Source organism: Callithrix jacchus, chromosome 11 (genome assembly GCF_049354715.1).
Source record: "Callithrix jacchus isolate 240 chromosome 11, calJac240_pri, whole genome shotgun sequence".
Classification (NCBI taxonomy): Eukaryota; Metazoa; Chordata; class Mammalia; order Primates; family Cebidae; genus Callithrix; species Callithrix jacchus.
This window is the reverse complement of record NC_133512.1, coordinates 5,901,667-5,927,379: the sequence shown is the minus strand read 5'-3', so window position 1 is coordinate 5,927,379 and position 25,713 is coordinate 5,901,667. Positions and strand designations below refer to the sequence as shown.

The window sequence follows — 25,713 nt, the reverse complement described above, 5'->3', positions numbered from 1 at the left end:
TTCTTATTTTTTCACAGCCTCTCCAGCATCTGTTGTTTCCTGACTTTTTAATGATTGCCATTCTAACTGGTGTGAGATGGTATCTCACTGTGGTTTTGATTTGCATTTTTGTAATAACCAATGATGATGAGCTTTTTTTCATATGTTTGTTGGCTGTATAAATGTTTTATTTTGAAAAGTATCTGTTCATTTCCTTCACCTACATTTTGAAGGGGTTGTTTTTTTCTTGTAAATTTGTTTAGGTTCTCCATAAATTCTGGATAGTAGCCCTTTGTCAGATGGATAGACTGCAAAAATATTCTCGCATTCTGTAAGTTGCCTGTTAACTCTGATGATAGTTTCTTTTGCTGTGCAGAAGAAGCTCTTTAATTTAATTAGATCCCTTTTGTGAAGTTTGGCTTTTGTTGCCATTGCTTTTAGTGTTTTAGTCACGAAGTCTTTGCCCATGCCTATGACCTGGATGGTATTTCTAGTTTTCTTCTAGGGTTTTTATGGTTTTAGGTCTTACGTTTACATCTTTAATCCATCTTGAGTTAATTTTTATATAAGGTATAAGGAAAGCACCCAGTTTCAGCTTTCTGCATATGGCTAGCCAGTTTGCCCAACACCATTTGTTAATAGGGAATCCTTTCCCCATTGCTTGTTTTTGTCCAGTTTGTCAAAGATTAGATTGTAGATGTGTGGTGTTATTTCAGAGATCTATGTTCTGCTCCTTTGGTCTATATATTTGTTTTGGTGCCAGTACCATGCTGCTTTGGTTACTGTAGCCTTATAGTTTGAAGTCAGGTAGTGTGATGCTTCCAGCTTTGTTCTTTTTGCTTTGGATTGATTGTCTTGGCTATATGGGTTCTTTTTTGGTTCCATATGAAATTTAAAGTGTTTTTTTCTAATTCTATGAAGAAAGTCAGTGGTAGCTTGCTGGGGATAGCACTGAATTTATAAATTACTTTGGGCAGTCTGGTCATTTTCACGATATTGATTCTTCCTATCTATGAGCATGGTATGTTTTTCCATCTGTTGGTATCCTCTCTTATTTCCTTAAGCAGTGGTTTGTAGTTCTCCTTGAAGAGGTCCTTCACATCCCTTGTTAGTTATATTCCTAGGTATTTTATTCTTTTTGTAGCAATTGTGAATGGAGTTCACTCATGATTTGGTTATCTGTTGTCTATTATTGGTGTCTAGAAATGCCTGTGATTTTTGCAAATTGATTTTGTATCGTGAGACTTTGCTGAACTTGCTTATCAGCTTAAGGAGACTTTGGGCTGAGACAACGGGGTTTTCTAAATACGCAATTATGTTGTCTGCAAACAGAGACGATTTGACTTCCCTTCTTCCTATTTGAATACCCTGTTTCTTTCTCTTGCCTGATTGCCCTGACCAGAACTTCGGGTACTATGTTGAATACAAGTGGTGAGAGAGGGCATCCTTATCTTGTGCTGGTTATTAAAGGGAATGCTTCCAGCTTTTGCCCATTCAGTATGGTGCTGGCTGTGCATTTGTCATAAAAAGCTCTTATTATTTTGAGATATTTATAGGCAAAGGAGAAATAAAATCCCTTACAGACAAGCAAATGCTGAGAAATTTTGTCACCACAAGGCTGGGCTTTTAAAAGGTCTCTCTCCAGCTGGTACTAGGTGGGGCCTTGGGGCTAAGTCAGCAATAGAGGAACAAGAAGAAGTGTCATTTTGATAGAGCATGAGCAGAGCCTTTAAAATCTGAGTTTAAATTGTTGTATCCTTAATGGAATTCTGAAATTTCATTCCTAATTTCTGCTTGAAACGTAGGTGTGGGTGCAAATATAACTGTGGGGAAACATGTTGCCCCAGCCTGAGCAACATGAGGAATATTGAGGAAGGGCCAGTGTTTCCAGAAACAAGTATCAAAAAGATGGATATCAAAACATTTCTCAGAAATGATACACTTTATTTCATTTGAAAGAAGAAAACTTGTGTCCGTAATTCCAAGTCCAATGTCATAAAAAATATTGCTCTTCTTTGAGTTTTAATAAAACACCATGTTCTTTGTCTATGCCTCTGTGCACAGACAATGAGACAATCTTCCGCAGGACACTGTTCTGTGTCCTTCCACTGTTAATCAGTCTTCACTAGGGGCAGAAAAACAAGGGAAACATTTCCAAGAATGAAAGGGCAGGGTACTTATAATTTCCTTCCCACTTGGCAATGTGACAGGAAAATTACGCCGCCGGAGGATGAGTAAGCTGTAACACCACCCTGGGCAGAAAAGTCAACAGCCAAAAAAAGTTATATTCATGTGTTTATGACAAACTTGGAAAGGTTTTTTAAATTAACTTTCTTTTATTATGAAAAATTATATCTGTCGTTTGAAAATATATAAATAAGCAGAAGGAAAAAATAAGAATCATTTGTAGTCTGCCTTTCTGCAGACAACCATTTCTAATATCTTGAGGAATATCCTTTTTTATATATTCTTTTAGATACGCACATGCACAGGCTTTATCAAAGTAGAATTATAATACTTGTGTTTTTATAACCTGCTTTTTATACTTAAAAATATTTCCATGTGATTAAATATTATTCTTCCCTGTTATTTTAGTTGCCTATATACTATTTCATTTTTGCAGCCTTACAGCTTATGTGCAATTAACATACAATATAATAATTTGATGAAAGTGCATAATATGGTGAACCATTTCCCCATTATAGGACATTTATATTGTTTTCAGGGTTTTCTTCTGAACTTTTATTCTTTTTTATGAGTCAGAGTCTTTCTCTGTTGCCCAGGCTGGAATGCAGTGGCACAATCACAGCTCACTGCAGGCTTGACCTCCAGGGCTGAAGCAGTCCTCCTGCCTCAGCCTCCTGAGTAGCTAGGGACTACAGGTGCTGCCACGCCTGGCTAATTTTTAAGTATTTTTTGTAGAGACAAGGTGTTTCTCTGTGGCCCAGGCTGGTGTTGGACTCCTGGTCTCAAGTGATACTCCTGCCCTGGCCTCCCAAAGTGCTGGGATTATTGGTGTGAACTACCAGGCCCGGCTTTCTGAAAATTTTAAAATCAGCTTTTCTTTTAGGAACATCTTTGTGGATATTTAATTTATTTATTGCAATATAATTCCTGCCTCAGATAATATATACATTTTAAAGCTTTTTAAATTAAAAAGTGTTTTAAAAGTTTTAAAGTAGGAATAGCCGAGTAGCTTGCTATTGTTCTAATTTATACTTCACCATTCTTGTGAGAGTATGTCTATTTTCCGTACCTTAGTCAACACTGGACTGGTTTTCTAGTTTTCCTCAGAAAAATAGCAGGGTATTTGTGGAGTTCTCACTAATCTGGGGAATTTATAAGTGCTGTTTTATGTGTTTTGTTGAGGTCATTTCTCCAAAATCTGGCTGTATTAGGAATGTTGGATGGCATCCCATAGTTATTTTAGTGACACGTAAAGCTCTTAGGTAATTGTCTTAAAAAGAAACATTAATTGTATGAATTATTAGTCCCCTCCCCACTCTGTCATACATATGACACAGATGGAAAGTCTAGTGCTGTGTATATGTATATTACATATATATAAAAAATGTTATCATTGTTGCATTAACATAAGAACAGTCTTGGCCGGGCACGGTGGCTCACGCCCGTAATCCCAGCACTTTGGGAGGCCGAGGCGGGTGGATCACGAGGTCAAGAGATCGAGACCATCCTGGTCAACATGATGAAACCCATCTCTACTAAAAATACAAAAAATTAGCTGGGCATGGTGGCGCGTGCCTGTAATCCCAGCTACTCAGGAGGCTGAGGCAGGAGAATTGCCTGAACCCAGGAGGTGGAGGTTGCGGTGAGCTGAGATCGCGCCATTGCACTCCAGCCTGGGTAACAAGAGCGAAACTCCATCTCAAAAAAAAAAAAGAATAGTCTTGAAACCAGTTTCCTCCATTTCATATTAACTTTTTGTTGTTCACATGGTTTCTCCTTGCCTGAACCAGAGCTGTTTTCATTTTCTGGGTGTTGTGACAATCGAGGTATGACTTGAATTATACACCTTGAATGATGTCTTTGCTTGAATGAATGATATGCCTAGCACCCGCACTCGAGATGGATTTTTTGTTTTATTCATTTAGCAAAGTGCCCATTATAGAGCGCTGAACCGTACTCCTGACGCTGGGATAGGCACGTGAGGGAAAGAGGTGGTACGTGGAGGATAACACAAAGACGTATATGACACTTTTTCATTGTGCGTGACCTTTTCTGGAATATTGTCTTTACACAAAAAATGAATTTCTTTCTTGAAAGTAACTTTGTTAACCTCCAAGGACACAGATGATCCGCTCTAACTTACGCCATTGCTCTGAGAACTTGGTGTTCTTAGAAGCCTTGGCCGTTCTGGGAGGTCCAGGCCAGGCCGAAAGGATTCATCTACTCACTGCCTTGCAGCCAAGGCCAGCTGACACCATGCACGTTTTGCACTTTACCTCCTCAGAGGCCACAGACCCAGCCAGAAAGAAGCCGCTCCTGTGGCCTCTGCAGTCAGCCCCAGCTGTGAAGGCTGCGGCATCTTCCCAGCGCCTTCTGTTTTCTTGGAGCCTGCGGTGCACTCTGCATTACTCAGGGAGTTCCAACTGGAACAGCTCTTGAGAGCTCCGCCAGAAATTTGCATCACAAAGGCCAAAGATGCAACCTTCTGGGTCTTTGTCAGAGATTGTGTGACAGAAAATTCCCTAAACAGGATCTACCCCCTCCTCACCCCTTTCACTTTCTCTCTGTATCTTTGTCCTTCACTCTGGTAATGGAAATGAGAAGGGTCACACAGCCCATTTGAAGAAGAGATTATCTTCTGCTGGTGAAAAAAAAAAATGCCATTTCTTGGGCTGAGGTGAGAGGTTTCTGGCCACTGTGAAACATCAGCCTTTGCAGAGTAATTTCTCTTCTGGTCACGTTTCTCTAACAAAATGGGTATATTCACACACACACACACACACACACACACACACACACACACACACTATTCCCTTGAGGACAATAGATAAATGTTGCAACAAAAATTTCTCTTCTCCTTACGCATAGTCTGAAGCCAAAGTGAGGACGCAGATTTGAAGAGTAAGAAGCACCGTGACTCAGCATCCAGTTATGTCTGTGCTCTGGTCAGAGAGAGCTCTCCAAGGTCAGGGATGCTGGAGGACACGGAACTCATATAAAAACCATAAGCATGCTCAGGCCCCAGGCCAGAAAGTTATTTTGAAACTTTTCAGCCACTGCTTTATATATCACACACACACACACACACTCTTTATTTCAAAACCATTTTAAACTTAAAGAAAACATGCAAGGACAGAACAGAAAATCTCAACTTGCTCTTTGCCCAGAAACCCCATTTAAGTTTCACCCATCATCTTAGCTCTGTCCTTTAATGGAGAGAATCTGACTGGAGGTAGCACCTTGCATGCAGCTGGATCTGACTGGAGGTAGCACCTTGCATCCAGCTGGATCTGACTGGAGGTAGCACCTTGCATGCAGCTGGCCTGTCTCTCCTGGTCTCTCCAACCTGGAATTGTTCTTCCCTCATTCCTTTTATTTTTTATTTTTATTTATTTATTTATTTATTTGAGACGGAGTTTCGCTCTTGTGACCCAGGCTGGAGTGCCATGGCGCGATCTCGGCTCACCGCAACCTCCGCCTCCTGAGTTCAGGCAATTCTCCTGCCTCAGCCTCCCGAGTAGCTGGGATTACAGGCACGCGCTACCGTGCCCAGCTAATTTTTTGTATCTTTAGTAGAGACGGGGTTTCACCATGTTGACCAGGATGGTCTCGATCTCTTGACCCCATGATCCACCCGCCTCGGCCTCCCAAAGTGCTGGGATTACAGGCATGAGCCACCGCGCCCGGCCCCTCATTCCTTTTATTTAATGACTTTGGTGTTTGCAAAGTATAGGCCAGCCATTTTGTAGAATACCGTCTAATTTGGGTTTGTTAAAGGGTAATTTGTTAAACGTAATTCTCAAGGAAAAGTAACATCCTAATTCTCCTACCGATGTCAAAATTGATTATACAAACTGGGCAATTCTCATCACAACCAACTAAGTCACAGTTGAGGAGCTGAGGCAAAAACCACATGGGCACATGATACCTGCCCCAAGAATTGAATGGTCTGCAAGTCCAGCTGCTAAGGCGGCCTGATGTAACCCTAAGACCAGTTTTATCTGATAGCTGCTGAAATGACCTGCTGTGACTCTAGGACTACCACTGTCACTCACCAATCAGAGTTAGCCTCTCTCAAACACTTTAATGCCTATAAGCTTTATTTCAAAACCATAGGTAGCATTCTTATTTCTTTTCTTTTTTTTTTTTTTTTTGAGATGGAGTTTCACTCTTTCTTGTTACCCAGGCTGGAGTGCAATGGTGCGATCTCGGCTCACCGCAACCTCCGCCTCCTGGGTTCAGGCAATTCTCCTGCCTCGGCCTCCTGAGTACCTGGGATTACAGGCACGCGCCACCATGCCCAGCTAATTTTTTGTATTTTTAGTAGAGACGGGGTTTCACCATGTTGATCGGTATGGTCTCGATCTCTTGACCTTGTGATCCACCCGCCACAACCTCCCAAAGTGCTGGGGTTACAGGCATGAGCCACCGTACCTGGCCAACGTTCTTATTTCTAATACAACTCCCAACCGTTTCTTTGTTCCTCAGACATAACCAAAGACTACCAGTCCATGTGTATGCTTCGAATTACAATTCTGTGGTTCCCCAATAAAATGTTTAATTTAGAGGTTTCCCTCTATATTACATGTTGACTTCAGATATACAAATAAACGTGTTAAAACAACTTATTTTATTCATAAGATAGGATGAAACCTGTCAGATGTTATAACTTTAAAGGAAAAGTTAAAAGATTACAAATTTATATGGACCAAAGGAATGTTGAGATGAATTGCAAATGGAGACAAAACTGGCTTTTCCACCAGTGGAAAGGAAGTCAGTGAAATCACTGCCAGGCAGGATGTCTATATATGTATTTCCATCAGTTGCCTACAGCTTACAGAGAGTTATAAAATAACTCAAAGCCAACAGGACTAGCATCTGATAGCCCAAAAGGACATGTTGTGGGCACTGCTTCGTTTTCTATTGAAACACAATGTTTTGTTTTCTACAGATTCATCCAGTGTTCTCTCATTACAACAAACGACACAACAAAAATTTCTCTTCTCCTTATGGAGACCCATGTTGTATGTCTTTGGCTGGAATACAACAGATGGTTGTGACTTGTTTTTTCCCTTTCGTCCTGCTGATGGCACACGGTATCTGTATTATTACTGGTGTTAATTTTGTCCACTTCATTCAGGTGGCATCTTCCAGACGTCTCCACGGTAATACTTTCTCCCTACCTTAGCAGTTAATTCATGAAAAGTATGTAGGAAGACACAGGGAAACTGTAAAGCCCCACTCCTCACCCCAGTTTCACCCCTCAGTTTTGACATTGACATTTCTTATCTGAATTAATTATTGTTTTGATGATTTTCAAAGGGGAATTTTCTAATATTTTTTCTACATGTATTAGTTGGTTTTCTTTGGTAGTAAGAGCTCTGTTTTCTTCCTGTTATTTGTTCGCCTACTTGTTTATCTCCAGTGGGGAGCTCATACCACTTCATGAGAGCCACTTTTGTACAGCTCTGTTCTGCTCTGTGTTCATTGACTTCGTGTTGGTTCTTTACGTTGGCCATGGTGAGAGTAGTTACACTGTGGAAATTGGAAAATAATACCAAGCAGATATGTGTGTTTTTCCCCAGAGATCTGGTGTTTCCACATCAGTACATCACTCTGTAACACTGTGGAATCATTCATTCCTCTTTTATTCAGTGGACTTAATCTATCACTAGAATTACTGATTTTGATGCTCAACATGTCCCAGATTTGTTATGTGGGAGCTTCTTCAAGCTGACTTCTGTGTCTTGTGACCTGTATCTCATTATCTTTTGAGCATTTCTTTACTTTCTGGCTCAACAAGATAGTCCAGAATTATCTAGATCTCCTTACCCTACCCCTGGCATGAGCCACTTCCCCAAGGGAGCCCCGATTCCTGTTAGTAGAGAGTAGCCTCTGGCCATTGCGTGCTGCCAACTTCTGCTCAGGCCTGCCTCCCCACTCAGGCTTTCATCCTACCCAAAATGCCTTTTTGATGAAGGAAGGTGGGAAAAGAGTAAGTATTTTAAAAAGAAAGACAGGTAAAGGACGGGGAGAGAAAGCCTTGGTAAGAATATATGATCAATTGATATTGATGATTTAACCCTTCCTACTTTTTCTGCAGAGGAAGAAAAATACTCTTTATATACATCTTTAATCCCCCTCCTGCAAATTTTACCAGAGACTAAATCTAGTCTTCGCCTGGTAATTTGGGTTTCTGTAGTGGTTATGTTTTAAGTGGTTGAGAGTGTGAAAATCTCTGATAATCAAAATCATTTGTCAACTGTGTTTTGAATCCTACTCTGGATGTGCCTGACATTACACTAGTGTCACAGTGCAGAGCCCCCACCCTCAAGGAGCTAGAAGGACAGTGAGATGTGCTGAGACTTAGAGCCAGTGTGTCCTCAGGGCCTGTGGACTGCAGATGCAGGCACCACCTATGCTGGGTGAGGAAGAGAAATCAAAAGTGAAAGAGACTTCCCAGAGGAGCCTACAATGAGATGAGTTTGGGGGTAGGACTTTGCGAGTTGGGCAAAGAGGGGGCAGGTGTTTCACACAGAGGGAAGATCATACTTAAAGCCACAGAGATTTGGTAGACTTGAGGAATGGGATATGGTTTGGCCAGTTTAGAAACACTTGTTTCTTCATTTTATTGAGTCTAGTTTTTTATAAAAAAGCATAATGATCCTCTCTTGTAGCCAGATTTGCCGGTTCTGAGCCACGAGCCCAGAGTTTCAGTTTTGGGGTTTCACACTAGTGCGGTGTCTCATCGCAAAGACATTGATCGCAGCGTCTTCCTGCAGAAGAAGCCATCTGAGAAGAAACAGAGAAAGTAAAATTGGTGGACAGTCTACCAAAGAAAGATAATAAAATATTTTTTTTAAGTCAGGTGCTTTTTAGCTCAACTTGTTTTCATTGAAAATTTATCTATTCTTATTTATAGGGTTCCCCTGCTCCGTTGAACACAGAACCATTCTGATCTAAATGGACTATTCTGGTTGTCTTTACTCATAAGCAAATGCAGCTGGTTGATGACAGTGGTTTAATGCTGATCCTTTGATTGTTTCTGATCATTAAAGAACAGCAGTTATTACTTTGAATGATGTATTAAAAGGGGCAAAGTTCTTTTACTTCATAGCAGTTAAATCTGTCCTAACCCTAACCCTGAGTTTTCTTCAAAATATGTTCTTTATGTAAAAATTGTTGCTTTTAAGTATGCTGCTCACATGGTTGTTTTTAAATTTTGCAGGCGATACCAGAAATTGCAGAAGATCATGAAGCCTTGGTAAGAATATATGGTCAATTGATATTGATGATTTAATCCTGCCTACTTCCCCGCATAATTGAACCCTGTCCTCTGACTGATTGTATCACTATGCATCTAGTATTTTGAATAAGTGATTTTTTGTTGTGTTTGTTTTCTGTTTGATGTTCTTTCATAAACAGCTTCTATAAAAATGCATTCCCCCCTTTTTTTGCTTTGCAGTAGAAAGAGTATTTATGTATGAAACCACTAAGAGATGCTATAACCATAGAAAGATTGCTACCCTATTCCTGGAGCAGTGCTAGGCATAATTTTATGTACCACTTTAAACAAAACTTTCATTTTTTGTGTCCTGTGTGATGTTCAAAGTCAAAAGTCTTTGATTTTCTTCAATGGCTCAGAAAGAAAAAGGATTCACACTTTTAAAAGTATCCAGGATTGAAGGATGTGATGAAAATTATTTACTTTGAGTCTGAGAAAGTGCTTGATCACCTATCTATGAAGTGAATTATATAATTGTGTCAAAGATAGAGAACTTCTTTCTTACGGTTTTCCCTTCCAAGTTTCTTCCTTAACCATTAAACAGGGTGAATCCAAATACAGTCTAACAAACTCTTTGAAGTAGGGTAAACCAGTTTTCATGGTGCCAAGCCATTAAGCAGATAATTTCAGCTTGAGAAGGAACACTGCCCAGCATCTCAAAGTGTGAACTTTAAAAGCATCTCCAAGTGTGAACTTTATTTTGTAAGCCCTCAGAGAAAATCCTCATCACCTTCAATATATTATAGCATTATGCTGTTCTCAAATCATTCATCTTCTCCCATCCTTCACACACAGAAAAAGTACGAGTTGCAGGAACTCTTCTGTTTATTCAGTTCTAATAAAGTACGAACCAATATTGAGCTTCTAGGGTAAAGCTTCTTAAATTTCATTTTGATATATTTAATACAGTAGGAGCACTTAATGGTAATGGCAGTAGAAGCCACTTTTTATGAGACTTTATCCTGGGCATTGCCTCAGTGTTTACACTCATTAATTCTCATCCACACGTATATTCACCATACAAGTTCAGTATTTCCTTGGTGCAGAAGTTAAAATCGGATGGAGAAGCTGGGATTCAAACTTATTTTCTCCCCATCTGCTTAATAGAATTTGTGAATATAGAGGAATTTGGGGCCCTGAAGCCAAAATCATTTCTTTAAAATTTATTAGCCAGTAGTTTTAATCTTTTGGTATGTAGATATGAACAGTTTGTAGTTCATGGTTTTTATTTATTAATCACAGACAAAAATCAATAGTCAAGGCCATGGTTCTGGTAATGACAGAGTAGCACAGTCAGACTAACACAGATAACAATTATGAAATCTGGACAAAATATTATAAACAAAACATCTAAAACCAACTATATGAAGGCACTGGATAGCAACCAAAATCAGACAGAAGGTACAGGGAAGTTAACCCTTGAGAGACCAGATGGTATTGATGGGATTTGTGTGTTTGAGGCTTCTTGTCTGAGAACACCTACTCATCAGGGCAGCATGGGGTGGCAGAAAGCCTCAGTCTTAGGAAGTTACTAAGAAGATGTAGTTTGGGACTTCAGAGCAGCTAGCTAATTAGAGGGAATCCATGAAAGAAGAGAAGCCCAGAGAGTAGCAGCCTCCACATCTACCCCGATAAACCCCGTGCCAGTCCACTGCTGATCATCATAGTGCAAATGCACTCTTTCAGTGGTCAGAACAGCACCTGGAAACTAAAAGATTTGAGCAAAGATTTCAGCTGCCACTCACTGCAGAATCTGGAGTTTGATTAACCTCCTGTCAGAATAAAAATCATCATTCTTCAGAGGAACAAAATGGAATTGTGTGAATATTGACAGTATTTGGTTCACAATGTCCAATATATAATAAAAAATTGCTAGGTATGTAAGGAAATAGGAAAATATGACCTATGGTTAAGAAAAAAATGTAGGTAGTAAAAACTGAACCTGAGATGATCCAGACATTGGAATTAGCAGATGAAGGTTTTAAAAAAAACTTTCATAAATATGTTAAAAAACTAAAGAAAAGTATGCATATAATAAATGCACAGATGGGGAGCCTTAAAAGAGAAACTGAAACCATAAAAATAACCAGATGTCAGGGAGCCACGGTGGCTCCGGCCAGTTGTCCTGGCGCTTGAGGAGGTGAGGCTGTGAGTTCAAGGCCAACCTGAGCAACATAACAAGCTCTTGTTGATTGACAAAAATAAATGAATAAATAAATAAATAACCAGATGTCAGTTATAAAATTGAAAAGCACAACAGTTAAAGTGACAGTTTTACTGTATGAGGTTGAAGATGTGAGAAGAGGAGAAAGCAGTTTTGAAGATATATCAGTATAAGTTACCCAATCTGAAAAGTAGATAAAATGAATAATGAGTACTTGACCTGCGAGATCATAAGTGATCTGGAATACATTTAATTGGAATCCCAAAAGGAGAGGAATAAGAATGGGAAAGACAAATATTCGAGGAAGTAATTACAGAAGCAAACGATGATGGAGACATATGAAGCAAGTTCTTCAGACTGGAGAGACATGGTTCTAGTTAGATATTCAGATCTGTAGGAAAGTATGAAGAGCACCGGAAATTATAAACATGTGGGTGATACAAAAAGATAAAATATTTTATCTTTTTACTTTCCTTAAAACGCTCTAACTATGTAAAGCAAAGATTATAATACTGTTTGGTAGGGTTTATGACATATGTAGATGTAATATGTACGACAATGAGCACAAAGGATGGAGGTATAAGAGAAACCACACTACAGTGAGCTTCCTAGTATATAATCCTTCCTTTAAGTAGATATTAATGGTGCACATTGTGATCCATACAGTCACAACTAAAAACAGTGCAAGGAAGCATAGGCCAAAATACAGAGGAGGAATTAAATCAGACTGCTAAAAAATATTTGATTAATTGAAAAGAAGGTAAGAGAAGAGAAGTAGAATAAAATATAGTTGAGGCAAATAGAAAACAAATAAGTTGGTTGACTTAAATCAAGTCATATCAATATATTAAATATAAATAGACTGAGCAGTTCAATGAAAAGGTTTACATTGTCAGGCAAAATTTTTTAAAAAGCATGGCCCAGCTCTATGCTGTTTATAAGAGATATGCTCTAAAGACCAGGGCACATGTAGGTTGAAAATAAAAGGATGGAAAAACATATACCATGCAAATGCTAATAATAGTAAAACTGAATGGTTTTGTGACTATCAGGAAAGATAAGACTTGAAAGCAATATATTATCAGAGTTAAATAATTAGTGACAAAAATGGTCGACTCATTAAGAAGATTTAGTCCTCCTTTGTATTTTAAATATGTATGCACCTCAGAATTTTAAATGTGCATGCACATTTGTATATAATAAAGCTTCATGTGTATTAATACACTTTTAAAATTTATGAAGCAAAAGCTGACTGGTAAAGAGAAAAAAGGCAAACCCATCAGCACAGTTGGAGATTTTAAAACCAATGTTTCCTAACTGAAAACTAGGCAAAACGAGAGGCATACAGACGATTTCATTAACACTATCAAAGGTCTTGCCTTAATTGTCATTTATAAAGTATCAGACTCAACAACGGCAGAATAGGTATTATTTGCAAATACTTACGGACCGTTCATCAAGATAGCCCATAGTAAGACTCAAGAATTTCCAAATGATTAAAATTACACAGATTATGTTCTTTGATCACAAGGGAAGTAAAGTAGAAATCATTAACAATAAAATACCGAAAAGCCTCAGATGTTTGACAATTAGAAAACACACTTTCACATTATCCAAGAGTCAAGGAGTAACCCAGTTGAAATTATGAACTATTTTTAACTGAATAGTAATGAAAATCAACGTACCAAAATTTGTGAATGCAGTCAAAGTTGTGCTTAGAGGGAAACGTGTAGTCTTAAATATCTATGTTGAAAAGAAAGGATTAAAAAAAAAATCAGTGGTCTAAGTTTCTACTTACAAAGCTTTAAAAAATGTGACTTAAGTAAATAGAAAAATACCAATCAATGAAATAGAAAAGAGACAAACAATAAAGAAAAAGCTAAATATTTTTTAAGAAAAAAAATCCAGCTATCAATACCAGGAATAAAAGTGGGACTATCACTACAAATTATACTGAGATTAAAAAGGAAATAAAGAAATATTGCAAATAATTTTATGTCAGTAAATTTAGCATTCTAGCACTTGGGGAGGACAAGGCTTGTGGATCACTTGAGCCCAGCAGTTCAAGACCAGCCTGGGAAACATGGCAAAAACCTGTTTCTACAACAAAATTCAAAAATTAGCTGGGTGTGGTAGCTTGTGCCTGTAGTCCTAGCTACTGGGTATGCTGGGATAGGGGATCACTTGAGCCAGGGAGGCGGAGGTTGCAGTGAACCAAGATTATGCCACTGCACTTCAGTCTGGGCAATAGAGCAAGACTTTGTTTAAAAAAAAAAAAAAAAAAAAAAAAGGAAAGAAAGAAAATTTAAGATGAAATGGACAAATGCCATGGAAAACAGATTTACCAAATGTGTTAGCCTTGGAAATGAATGGCTTTGGTCTCCTTTCAGGAAAGAACTTGCTGGTCAGCCAAGAAGAGTGTAGTAACTGATAAGTTTTTACCTATCACGCATTAGATTCATGTCAAGTTTCAATACTCTCCCAAGGCAGCCTTTGGTCGTTGAACATAGCAGGAATGCCAGAGCCTGGTCATTTCTACCCGTGATAGGACTCTTAGGAGGCAGTGTTTGTTCTGGACCATCCCATTAAGTTGGCTGAGACTTTTTCATGTCTGCATTTCCTTCCTCTTCCCCTTTCCTTTCCTACTCATCATATCTGCTTCATGGTCTCAAGGCTCTCCGTATCCAATCCTGCTCTCTGCCTGCTTTATCTTCCACAGGCACTGCCCACCCTCCCACTCAATCTCTGCTCACATAACTCCATCTCAGCATCTGTTGCTCAGAGGACTAAAACTGACATATCAAAACTGACTCATGATGAGATAGAAAATGTGGACACCCATAGCTATTAAAAAATTGAATTCATTTCTCAAAACTTTCATACAGCAATAACTGGTTACACTGGTAAAGTATCTTATATATTATAGAAGAAATACCAAATCTAAATATATGCTTTTAGGAAATAGAGGAGAGGGACCAGTTCTCATTATTTTATGATACCAGTATCACTCTGATACCCAAACCTGGCAAAGACAATATAGAAAATAAAAATTATAGACCAGATGCAAGAACCCCCAGAGGCACATTAATAAATATAATCAAGCAATATATTAAAAGGATAATACCTTATGACCAGTAAGGGGCTTATCTCAGAAATGCTTTAACATTTAAAAATCAGTAAAGCTCAGTGTTTTGTGAAATAAAGGAGAAAACCTAAAGAGAAAAAAATCATATTAATGGAGAAAAAGCGCTTCATAAAATTCAATGTCCATTCATAATAAAAGTTCTCAGTGAGCTAGGAATAGCGTGAACTTCCTCAGCTTGATAAAGTAATCTACAAAAACCTGGTTATACTTAATGTTGAAAGACTGAATGTTCTCTACCCTAAAGACTGAGAATAAGGCAAATATGTTTGCTTTCTGCAGTTCTGTTCAACATTGTACAGGAGTTCTTAGCTATTGCAATAAGTCAGTAAAGAAACTCTAAAATCATAATATAAGAAAGGGAGATGTAAAACCATCTCTGGTCATAGAAAACATGATTATTTAGAAAACCTTAAAAAATCTACAAAGATACTGCTAGATATAAGTGAGGGTGTCAGGAAATAATGTCAATATATAAAATGTCAGTATCAATATATAAAAATGAATGTATGTTTATATGTAAATATCAACCATTGGAAAATGACATTTAAAATTTTTCACTTATAAAAGTATCAAAATCATAATTTCTTTGTGGAAATAAAAATTTATTAGGAATAAATTCATCAATAAACATGCAATATTTATTTATTTGCTAAAAATAAATAAATGATAGAAAATGAAGACCTAAACAAGTGGAGGAATAGACCATTTCATGGGTTGAAAGACACAATATTATTAGATAGCAGTTCTCTTCTGATACCCTTTGGCAGGGACACAGAGCCAAACTATATCATCTTCAAACTCTAGGTTCAGTGCAGTATCAATTATTTTTTAAAAAATTACAAATCAATCCTAAAAACTAATGGTAATGTGTGGGACCTAGAAGAGCCACAATAATCAACAACATAGTAGAAGAGTTCCATTGACTGATTTCAATACTTCTCATAAAGTTAGCTATCAGGACAGTCTGACATTGGTATAAGGGGGTAGATAAACAGATTGACGTAGTAGAATAGAGTCCAGAATCAGCCTGCACTGAAATTTTTAACAAAGGAGCTAGAAGAATGTTTGCTGACTTAAGTCATGCTTTCTGAAGGTGAGCGGTGTGTCTAAAGGATGACTTATAAATCCACACCATTCAATGTATATACATTTTACTTCCTCAAAGAGGAAAACACGTGGAAAAACTCAAAAGGGCAGAGCAGAACTATGGCCATTAACCTTGACAATTAAGGATCTATTGAGCACAGTTTATTAGAGCTTTAAAAGTGGCCTTTATTTTCATCTTTTTTTAGAATTCTGTATTGGGGCTGGGTACAGTGGCTCATGCCTGTAATCCCAGTTACTCAGGAGGCTGAGGCAGGAGAATCACTTCAACCTGGGAAGTGGAGGTTGCAGTGAGCCGAGATCATGCCACTGCACTGCAGCCTGGTGCCTGGCGACAGAGCAAGACTCTGTCAGAAAGGAAAGGAAAGGAAAGGGGAAAGGGGAAGAAGGAAGGAAGGAAGGAAAGAGAGAAAGAACGAAAGGAAAAAGAAGAAGAAAGAGAGAAAGAAAGGAGAGAAAGGAAAGAAAGAGAAAGAAGAAAGAAGGAAAGAAAGAAAAAGAAATCTGTATTGGGCTTGCCCCATGGAAACATTTGGAAATATTCTTTTATAAAATTAGTAGCATAAATTTACATGCTTGTTTTGAGATTGGCTGAATATTGTTGGAATGAAGACGACGTCTACTAAGTTGATGAGAAACATTTATTTGAATCATTTTAGCACACATGGTGTGTTGGCTGTGACAGTGGCTTTCCACCAGCATGTAAAGTTTGCAGTTGGCTTAATCTGTGGCTGTCAGTACTGCAAAATCTTTAACACTTTACAAAAAAACAAATAATCCAAACAAATAAAAATGTTCCCGAATGTGCCATGTGGTTGCTTTATATTTGAAATTCTTTTAGCCTTGAATCTCTGAACCCAGGACTGATTTCTGAGGTGGAACTTGTTTTGCTTTCCCTGTTTGGAGCCTGAATCACTCCTCTAGGAGTGGAAATAAACACCTATGTCTAAGTTTGATAAGAGCTTTTATCGCCACCTCACTTGAAAGAGGTGATTGGATCCCTTGATTTGGAATGTAATAAAATTTTACCGTGGCCATTCTTTCTTTGTGGCTGAGAGTTTGAGGTTGAATTTGGAAAAAGTTCTCCCATATGTGAACTCACTATGTCACCCAGCAAACAGTCCTAGTGAATTATATATGTTATTACAAAACATGCATGTGATATAGTATATTATGTAATATGTATATATGTGTATGTGTATTTTATATAAATACTATGCACTAGTAATATATAAAATAGATCCTATTACATACTCCTTTTTATCTGTCTCTCCCTATGTATTTATCTCGTCATTAGGTAGATCAAGAGAGCTATCCTTCCTCAGAGTACCTTGACGGGTTTCATGCTGTGAAGAAGCTTTTCTTTCACTAACCAATCATTCCACTAATATACACTTGAGAAGCACAGATAGCTCTATCCGCAGTCTCAGAAATGGCGCTCACCTCCTTAACATCCATGGAGACTGAAATCCTGACCCCCAAACAAGTGTGGGGATTTGGAAACCAAATGATACTCTTTCTCCTCCTCTCCAGTGTTTTTCTTCTTCCCAAAGTCCTTGCAGCCTGTTCTGTCTGAGGAGTTTGTAGACAGAGCTCTGGGGTGTATTTTTGGGAAGACTGACTGTACCAGATTTTACTAAGACATTTGGATTAGGGTCCTACTGAGCAGGTAGCCAGGGGAACAGAGTCATTTTACCTTCATATATTATAGAATATAAATATACTTTATCTTTTGCTTTTAAAGCAGCTACTGAAGACTAATGCATCTGAATTCCTGGTCTTATCTGAATGCTGTCTAGCTAATGGGAATGAAGAGAAGAGTTTTGTTTTTTTCCTCAAGACAGTCTCGCTCTGTCACCCAGGCTGGAGTGCAGTGGCACAGTCTTGGCTCACTGCAGCCTCTACCTCCCTGGTTCAGCCTTCCGAGTAGAGTAGCTGGGACTACAGGCGCCCACCAGCATGACCAGCTAATTTTTGTATTTTTAGTAGAGATGAGGTTTCACCATGTTGGCCAGGCTGCCCTCAAACTCCTGACTTCAGATGATCCACCCACCTCAGCCTCTCAGAATGCTGGGATGACAGGTGTGGGGGGCCAGTGCACCTGGCCAGGAGTTTGATTCAATAGTATGTGTGTTTGTCTGCCACTGCCTGTCCCATGGCCTGTGTTGCTGCTGATGGCACTGAGGCAGGCTTTTTGCCCTGTACAGATGCTGTGAATGCTGTCTTCCCATGGCATGTGTACGGGAATACTTTTTAACATTTGAGGTGTTTTAGTATGCAGTGTACGAGCAATTGTCCAATATTAGTTATCATTTGCTTCTTGTTTTTCCTTTTTTTAAGTAAATAAAATAAATGAGCTAATATTGCTTACTGCTAATGCTATATGTTATAATGTAATAATGTTTTCAGATTAATACTAATGCCTACCCAGTCTATTAATAAATCTTACTAATTGCTTTTATTTCCTGGCTCTTATATTTTACTTTCTTTTCTGCTTTTTTTTTCCTTTTGCAATTTGTTATTTTACAATCAAAGAGTCATTCTGGAAGTTTTATTGAACCTTCCTCACTACTCTCTTCAACTGATTGTTCCACTTGTCTTTCTAGTGCTCTGTTCCTTCCTTCAAGTAAGTTCGCTTTTTCTGGTTTGGAATTCCTTTTTGAGGCATGATCCTTTGATGCCACCTAGGGGGCACCTGTAAGATCGAGATTGCCCTGTGCAGTCCGAAAAGCTGCGTTTTGATCTGGTCTGAATGGTGTGGCTTTCCTTGCATTGCTGTTTTTGTTTTTGTTTCCTAGTTCTGAGAAAAGAGAATCCTTAACACAGTGAAGGTGAAGCATTTGAAAATCTTGGCCTTTATTCACCATTTAAAAATCCCACTTTTGCATACTGATAATGCAGTAACACTCACACACTACTTACCGTTCACTGCACAGCATTTGGAGGACTTGAAACATGTTTGCTTGTTTTCATTTCTCCCAAAATCTCTGAGCTAGGTGACTGCCACCACCATCATCATCATTATCCCCATTTTTACTAAATGAGGAAACGGAAGCATAGGATAGAGGCATAACTTGCCCACTTGGGGCTGGAGGGAGAACCCCTGCTGTCTGACTCAAGGAACTACCTACGTAGAGGTTTTTGTTTATCTGGTCGCATCCCCTCTGGTCTCCAGCAGTTTTAGATCATTGTTTTTCCCTGAGAACCACCTCCCCTTTTATAGGTTCCCTTTAGCATTGCATCTTCTGCGGTAGTGCAGAATTTCAAAAGTTGTTTTTGAGGCTAGGCTGAATACAACAGTAGGAAGAGGGGAAATTGAGAAGGCGTTTTGAAAGAAATATGACCTGTGTTCTGTTCTGCTAGTTGAAAATCAATGGGAAGGCTCAATCTAAATATGTTAGGAGACTTGTCTGTAGGATATCAATAATAGTATGCATGACCCTACGAAGGAAAACTCTATGTAGTCAACTTTATTTTTAAAACATTTGCCTAGGAATCAGTGTTGTTGCATAAAACAGTAGACAGATCCTGATTGGCATATTTCAGTGTACTCAAAGAGTATTTATTATAAAGGTGTTCATATTTATGATGATGACGATTTACAGTCAAGGCGAATATCTGTAAAAGACTCTGTGCGTCTGTAAAACACTCTGCTGAAGTGTTGTTTTGAAAGCTCTAGGAACCAGGATATTATCTGATAAGGGTCCCAGGTAGAACTGCATTTGCCTGAGCCTGCTCTCCGTTTGGATTTTCAAACCACTTATTAGAGCCTTTGTACAGCCTGCTGAATCTCAGCAAGTCTTTGGGACAGCAAACCCATTATGTGGAGTGATTGCCTCCACTGATATGCCAGAAAAGTTATTAACTAAAGACAAAATGCTGGCTGACGTCAAAATGAATATGTTTACTTGCATATATATAGTATCTGTGTTTCCACCCAGAGGGATATATAGACCAGTTTTTAATAAGTGCTAATCCTCCTAATAGAAGTATTGTCAATTTTCTCTTTTGAGGCGTATGGGTAATAAAGGAAGCACATTGCCCTCCCTAAGCGGCTCCAAATTTCATTAGCTATGAAGCTCTTCTTTAAGCCATCATTTACTGAGTGTTTAAGTGCTACATATTTTATTAAGCGCTCTGTAAGTATCTCTGTGGCTAAATAGATACCAGGCTCAGACAAGGTCAGTGAACTGCCTAGAACAACACAGCTCACCAGAGCAAGAGTTGGTGTGAGCCCCGGTCTGTTGGATGCTGAAGCCCTGGGTGACCTCAGCAAGACTGTTCTGCCCCTTCTTGTCACTCATGTTAGTGAGGAAGTCACCTGTGGCCCTGCTGTTTATCTCTTAATCTTTTAAAATTCTGCATGTATCCACTTTCCCAGAACTTTCTTGCTTCTGTGTCTTTGCTCAGCTTTGGGGCTGTTGACTGTCATGCCTCCCTGTGTTTTTCAGCTTTGGAGACATGCTGTCCTTCACCCTGACGGCCTTCGTCGAGCTGATGGACCATGGCATAGTGTCCTGGGATACATTTTCGGTGGCATTCATTAAGAAGGTAATGCAGAGTGTGCCTCTTTAGGCTTTCCTTACTGCCTTCTTTCATAGTCGTTTTTCTCTGCTTTGAGGATATTTCATAATTCTTTCCTTTAGTTCTTTATATTGAAAGATGGGTGTGTTTTTTTTGGTAATATTATGTATATGGGGGTCAGGAAACCCAAATTCTATATGAAAATGATTGTAAGAGATGGTAAGGGATTGCGTGTGTGCACCCATCGCCCAGGCCAAATCAGTGGGTCACACTCTTGACTGCACAAGTGTCTGTTCATTCCCTGTGCATGACTTCATTGGTTTCAAGACCTAAGCAGAGTTCCTACTGTCATCCTTCTTGAACCTTTAATCTTCAACCTGGTGTCCAGGGACAAGGAAAGAAGCAAAGTGTACCGATTACCTGCACAGCTAGGTTTGAAGCAGGGATATATGAGAAGGAGGGGTGCCTGGATCTGTGTGTCTTAGGCAGCGTGAGCCTACTTACATCATAGTACGATCAGTCTCTCAGACATCACCCAGTTCTACTGATCTTTTGGGAGAAAGCAAATAAAGATGGACCTGTTGGGTCTCCCCACTGTAAAGGTGCTGCTTTTTTGCGGGGGGAATTAATCAGTATCTTAGGGGAGATGCTGCCTTGAATTGAAGGGCATGGGATGGCCCTAACCTGTTGAATGAGGGGAATAGGATCAGAGGCCCCACAGGTGTTATGCTCGCACTGAGTTCCATGTTGATTTAAGACAAAAGCTGATTGGAAATGCAGAGCCTTCTCAGCACACCTCAGAATCAACCCTCTTCTGTAAATCCATAAAGCCAAGGGAACCCTGTAGAAAACACAGAAAAGGAGGAGGCCCTTTTTCCCTGTGTTTGTCCGTGGTATGAATTACTTGCTGTAAAGGAAAGAAACTGTTACAATTGCCATGAAGAGTAATGGTGAAAACCGCAGTTACTTTTACACCAACCTAATAGCTAGAGAAGCCAAAGAAACCCCTGTGTGTTATAAAATACCTTCCTCCCACCTTCGGTGGTGGCAGGCACTGTAAGCTTTAGACGATGAGAGGAGAAAATACATGGCTATATTTTGCCTCTCTGAGATCAGTTCTAGAGAAGCAATTCCAAATCTGAAGATACTGAGTATCACTGGTTTTTTAATACTTAGCAAACATTTTAACTTTTTGAATTTACAGTAGGCTTCCTTTTCCACCTCCAGAGCACCCGGCGGCTTGTCTGTTACGAGAGCTCTTTTGCTGTAGAATGTAACAACAATGCTGTACTGAATGTGAATTCCTTGAAATTATGTTCTGCTTTCACCAACATTAGCCCTTTTGATTCCCAACAGCACTGCTTTCCAGAACAGAACAGATAGTCCTGTGATTTCTGGTGAGGAGGCAGGGATGCAGAGGCTTGCGGGGGTTGAATGAGGTCACATAGTGAGTGGGCGTCCTTGGTCACATGGTCGAGGCGCTTCTCCCCATCATCATGCACCTGGTGCTTTCCCAGCGGTGGAAGGCATAGTTTCCGAAGCCTCGCTTCACCAGCCTGTCTCTTACATATTCCTCCCTGACCTTACTGCTAGAGTTAAGTGATTTATTTCTTCTGCTCCCTGTTCCCCCGGGATCTCATGAATGCCCCTGTTCCAACACTTGTCACATTTCGGGGAATTTTGTGTTCATTTGACTGTCTTTCCCAATAGACCATTGGCTCGGGAAGGCAGAAACACGGCTTTCTTCATGACGTTATCCTCAGGGCCTGGCACAGAGTAAGGTTTTAATATATTTCTATGAAATGAATGAAAACAATTTGCTTGGAAGCATTAAAAATAGCCACAGAATTTGAAGAAGAGACAGAAAAAAGTGGTACTATATTCAAATATATTAAGTAAAATTTTGGTTATGAGTGGAAAGGAATGAGAAAGCTGTGTTTCTTTAAATGTGCGTAGTGGCCAGAGAGAACGACAGTCATTTTATTTCCTAACAACTTAAGAAAATGTTTCATTCATGGAAATTAATTCAAAAATCAGATTAAATGTAAGAAAACAGAGACTGGCAATCTTGGTGGTTTAAATAAAAAATTAAGTACTTTTTAAAAAGCAGCACATTTAATCTAGCTCATGTCCTCATTCAAAGTCATATTGTCTTGGCATTTCTGCTTAGAGATCTCTTACATGAATTTGAAAAATAGTCATCAGAAAATTACTGACTTTTCTGTAAGGTTAACTTTTTTATTCATTAGCTGGACCAAGTTCAGCACTTTGACAACCCAGGAATTGTATGCAGGCCACTGTCTTTTAAATGGAGCTTTCTCTCAACAAAAATCGACTAGGAAATGGGCTGACAAAAGATGCCTATCTCTGTGGTCTAGAGTTGGCTTCCTATTAATGCCAAATTCATACCACTTTGGAGAAATATTTCTCCCTGCCAGCCTCTGTCTCCTTCTCTATTCCTTTATCTGTTTTGTTATGTGTGAATCTAGATTCTAGTTTACAAATTTTGGCTGCAATACATAGCATCATTTCATAAACAGCTCTGAAACTTGGAATCCCTTGATGCCAATATATAATGTTGTTGCTTTTTAAAGACTTGGCTACTTAGGGACAGGGTAAGACAATATGGAGTAGAAAGAAAAGAAAAAAAAAAACTTTCAATATTATGAGTTGGTTTTTTCCTTGCCAAGTATAACATCGGTGCTTCTTTTGGAAGGAAAGTTTCATAGAAATGCTCTTGAAACCTTAGCTATGCAGGAGAACCTGGCTTACCTTGCAAATGTTTTCAGCGCCTGGACAAACATCCTGCCATTTTGGTTTAGAGACCTGGTAATTTTTGCCTCTTAAAAATTTGAAAAATTTATAGGCCTCTACCTAGAGAATTTTAAATACAGGAGTGGAGGTTTGTGTTCTCCATGGTTCTCTTAGGTTTTGATAACGTAGGAGAATTTTAAGATCTCATTCTAAGTGATTCTAAGAAGTATTTATTGGGTCATTGATTCCTGCACTGTAATGCCTCTTAGCTTCTTAAAAGTTACATAAATAGGCTGGGTGTGGTGGCTCATGCCTTTAATCCCAGCACTTTGGGAGGCCAAGGCGGGAAGATTACCTGAGGTCAGGAGTTCAAGACCAGCCTGGCCAACACGGCAAAACCTTGTCTCTACTAAAAATACAAAAAGTTAGCTGGGCGTGGTGGTACACACCTGTAATCCCAGCTACTCAGGAAGCTGAGGCAGGAGAATCACTTGAACCTGGGAGGCAGAGGTTGCAGTGAGCGGAGATGGTACCACTGCACTCCAGTCTGGGCAACAGAGTGAAACTCTGTTTTAAAAAAAATGCAAGTTACATAAAATATTTCTCTGTCTTATTTAGCTAAGATTTTTAAATGAATGAACAGTATTAGGAGCTAATGTATATATTTACTGCTGACTCCTCTTACTTCTTATGATACAGGCCTACTTTCGAGAAGCTGTACTGTGGCTGCCTTGATTGCTTCACTTGAGTCAGCCGAAAGTGTAGGAATGGAGCTAGGATAAATTGGGAGGCAGGGGAACCATTATTACTCTTTGGTGGGATAAAGGAAATGAAAATATGAATAGGCAGGAATAACCTTCTGTAGCTGTATGAAGACCTGTAGTTTTCAAACTGGACATAGAGACATTTGTCCATTAACTGTTTTCTACATTCAGTTATAAGGAGTTGGTCTCAAGTTCCTTGGAGGACGACAATTATTGCATTCACTTGGATGCCTTGGTCAGTAATATTCGTTAAGTGAAAGTATGGGGTCTTTTGAATATCTGGCTAAAACCAGTGACGAATAAGACAAAAGAAAGGAGTCTGCTTCAAACTTGTGCATAGGACTCTAATGCACTGAGTACCCCAGGTGTGTCACACAAAATGCTTATTACGTGACATGCTTTAGGATTGCTGAAACGATTGGGTTATTTGTGTCAAGGAAGAGATGAATTAAGAGAAAAATAAATGTTAAAGAATACTTTCATGAAAGCAAGGGATTCATTTGTTAGGAAAAAAATATGTAGAAATAACGAATGGAAATGGAATATGTATGTGGGATAGAAATATGCCTGAATTAAAGCAAAGACTGCATATTATTTTTACCATCATTGAGCAAGTCCACTGGGAGCAAGGAAGAGTTAATGCTTTATAGAGAACTTTAAGACCTATTGTGAGAAGGTATATTTCGTATCAGAAAACAGGGAGAGTAGGCTGGGAGCTATGGCTCACGCCTGTAATCCCAGCACTTTGGGAGGCCAAGGCAGGCAGATCACTTGAGGTCAGGAGTTCAAGACCAACCTGGCCAACCTGGTGAAACACTGTCTCTACTAAAAATACAAAAATTAGCTGGGTGTGGTGGTGCGATCTCAGCTACTCAAGAGGCTGAGGCAGGAGAATTGCTTGGACCCAGGAGGTGGAGGTTGCAGTGAGCTGAGATCGTGCCATTGCACTCCAGCCTGGGCAACAAAGCAAGACTTCATTTCAAAAAAAAAAAAAAAGTTCTGATTGAATATTTTAGGAAAGGAAATACTGTAAAAAGCATATTTATAAAAGTAGGGGACTAATTCAGGGGACAAATTTCCATTTGATGAAAAATTTGAACACAGAAGAAACTGCAGAAGATTGTGTTTTAGTAAGGTAGCAATGAATTGGACCACTGGGCTAGTGTTATGTGTATATTCTCAAAAGGAAGATATCTCAGATATATCACAGGGATATAAAATAGGGAGCTGGAAATATGAATTACTAACAATCATGGATTCTTAGAAAACAGTGATAATCGGGAACAGAGGCATAGGAAGACACTGAGGTTGATATTCCCCCATTTAAGTTTTGGCTTTTTTGGAATATCCAAATAGCAGCATTTTGCATGCCAAGAATAGGCACGCAGCGCACTTTAATGGAAATGCCTTTCCATCTGTCTGTGCTAGACATAAGGTCCTTGAAGTTTCTGTGCTGTTTTCATCTTTGTATTTCCAGCTCTGTGGGACAGGGCAAGCCCGTTGTATAGCACACAAGCAATGGATGTTAGTGGAATGTATCAATTAAGGAATGAGTAAATATTGACTGAATCAAAAGAGTGGATGAAGATGGAGTTAGAGGGCACTTGACAATCTCAACAACAGCTTCTCAGGTACAAGACTCCATACAGCCTTAAGGCACATCCGAGTTTAATAAATAGAGACAAGCAGGGGAGCCTGGGAAGAGGAGAAAGTCAGTGGCGAGAGAATCTGAAGTATTGTCAATGAGTTTCTTTATGAGTTCTTCAGTTTCCTAATACAGTGCCAAGAATTATGCTGAGAGCATGAA

At 39.1% G+C, this 25,713-nt stretch overlaps 1 protein-coding gene across 28 annotated transcripts in view; it reads left to right on the top strand.

Moving 5' to 3' along the window:
* ELMO1 (engulfment and cell motility 1) overlaps positions 1 to 25,713 on the top strand; it is a 588,268-nt gene that overhangs the window by 204,489 nt on the left and 358,066 nt on the right. For all 28 annotated transcript variants that reach the window (XR_013523821.1, XR_013523822.1, XR_013523824.1 and 25 more), the window contains 2 exons: positions 9,395 to 9,430; positions 20,316 to 20,415. Coding sequence is in view for 24 of the 28 variants with exons in the window: in XM_054236998.2 (XP_054092973.2) it covers positions 9,395 to 9,430; positions 20,316 to 20,415 (136 nt within the window). In the remaining 4 variants the exon portion in view is untranslated. The remainder of the gene's footprint in view (positions 1 to 9,394; positions 9,431 to 20,315; positions 20,416 to 25,713) is intronic.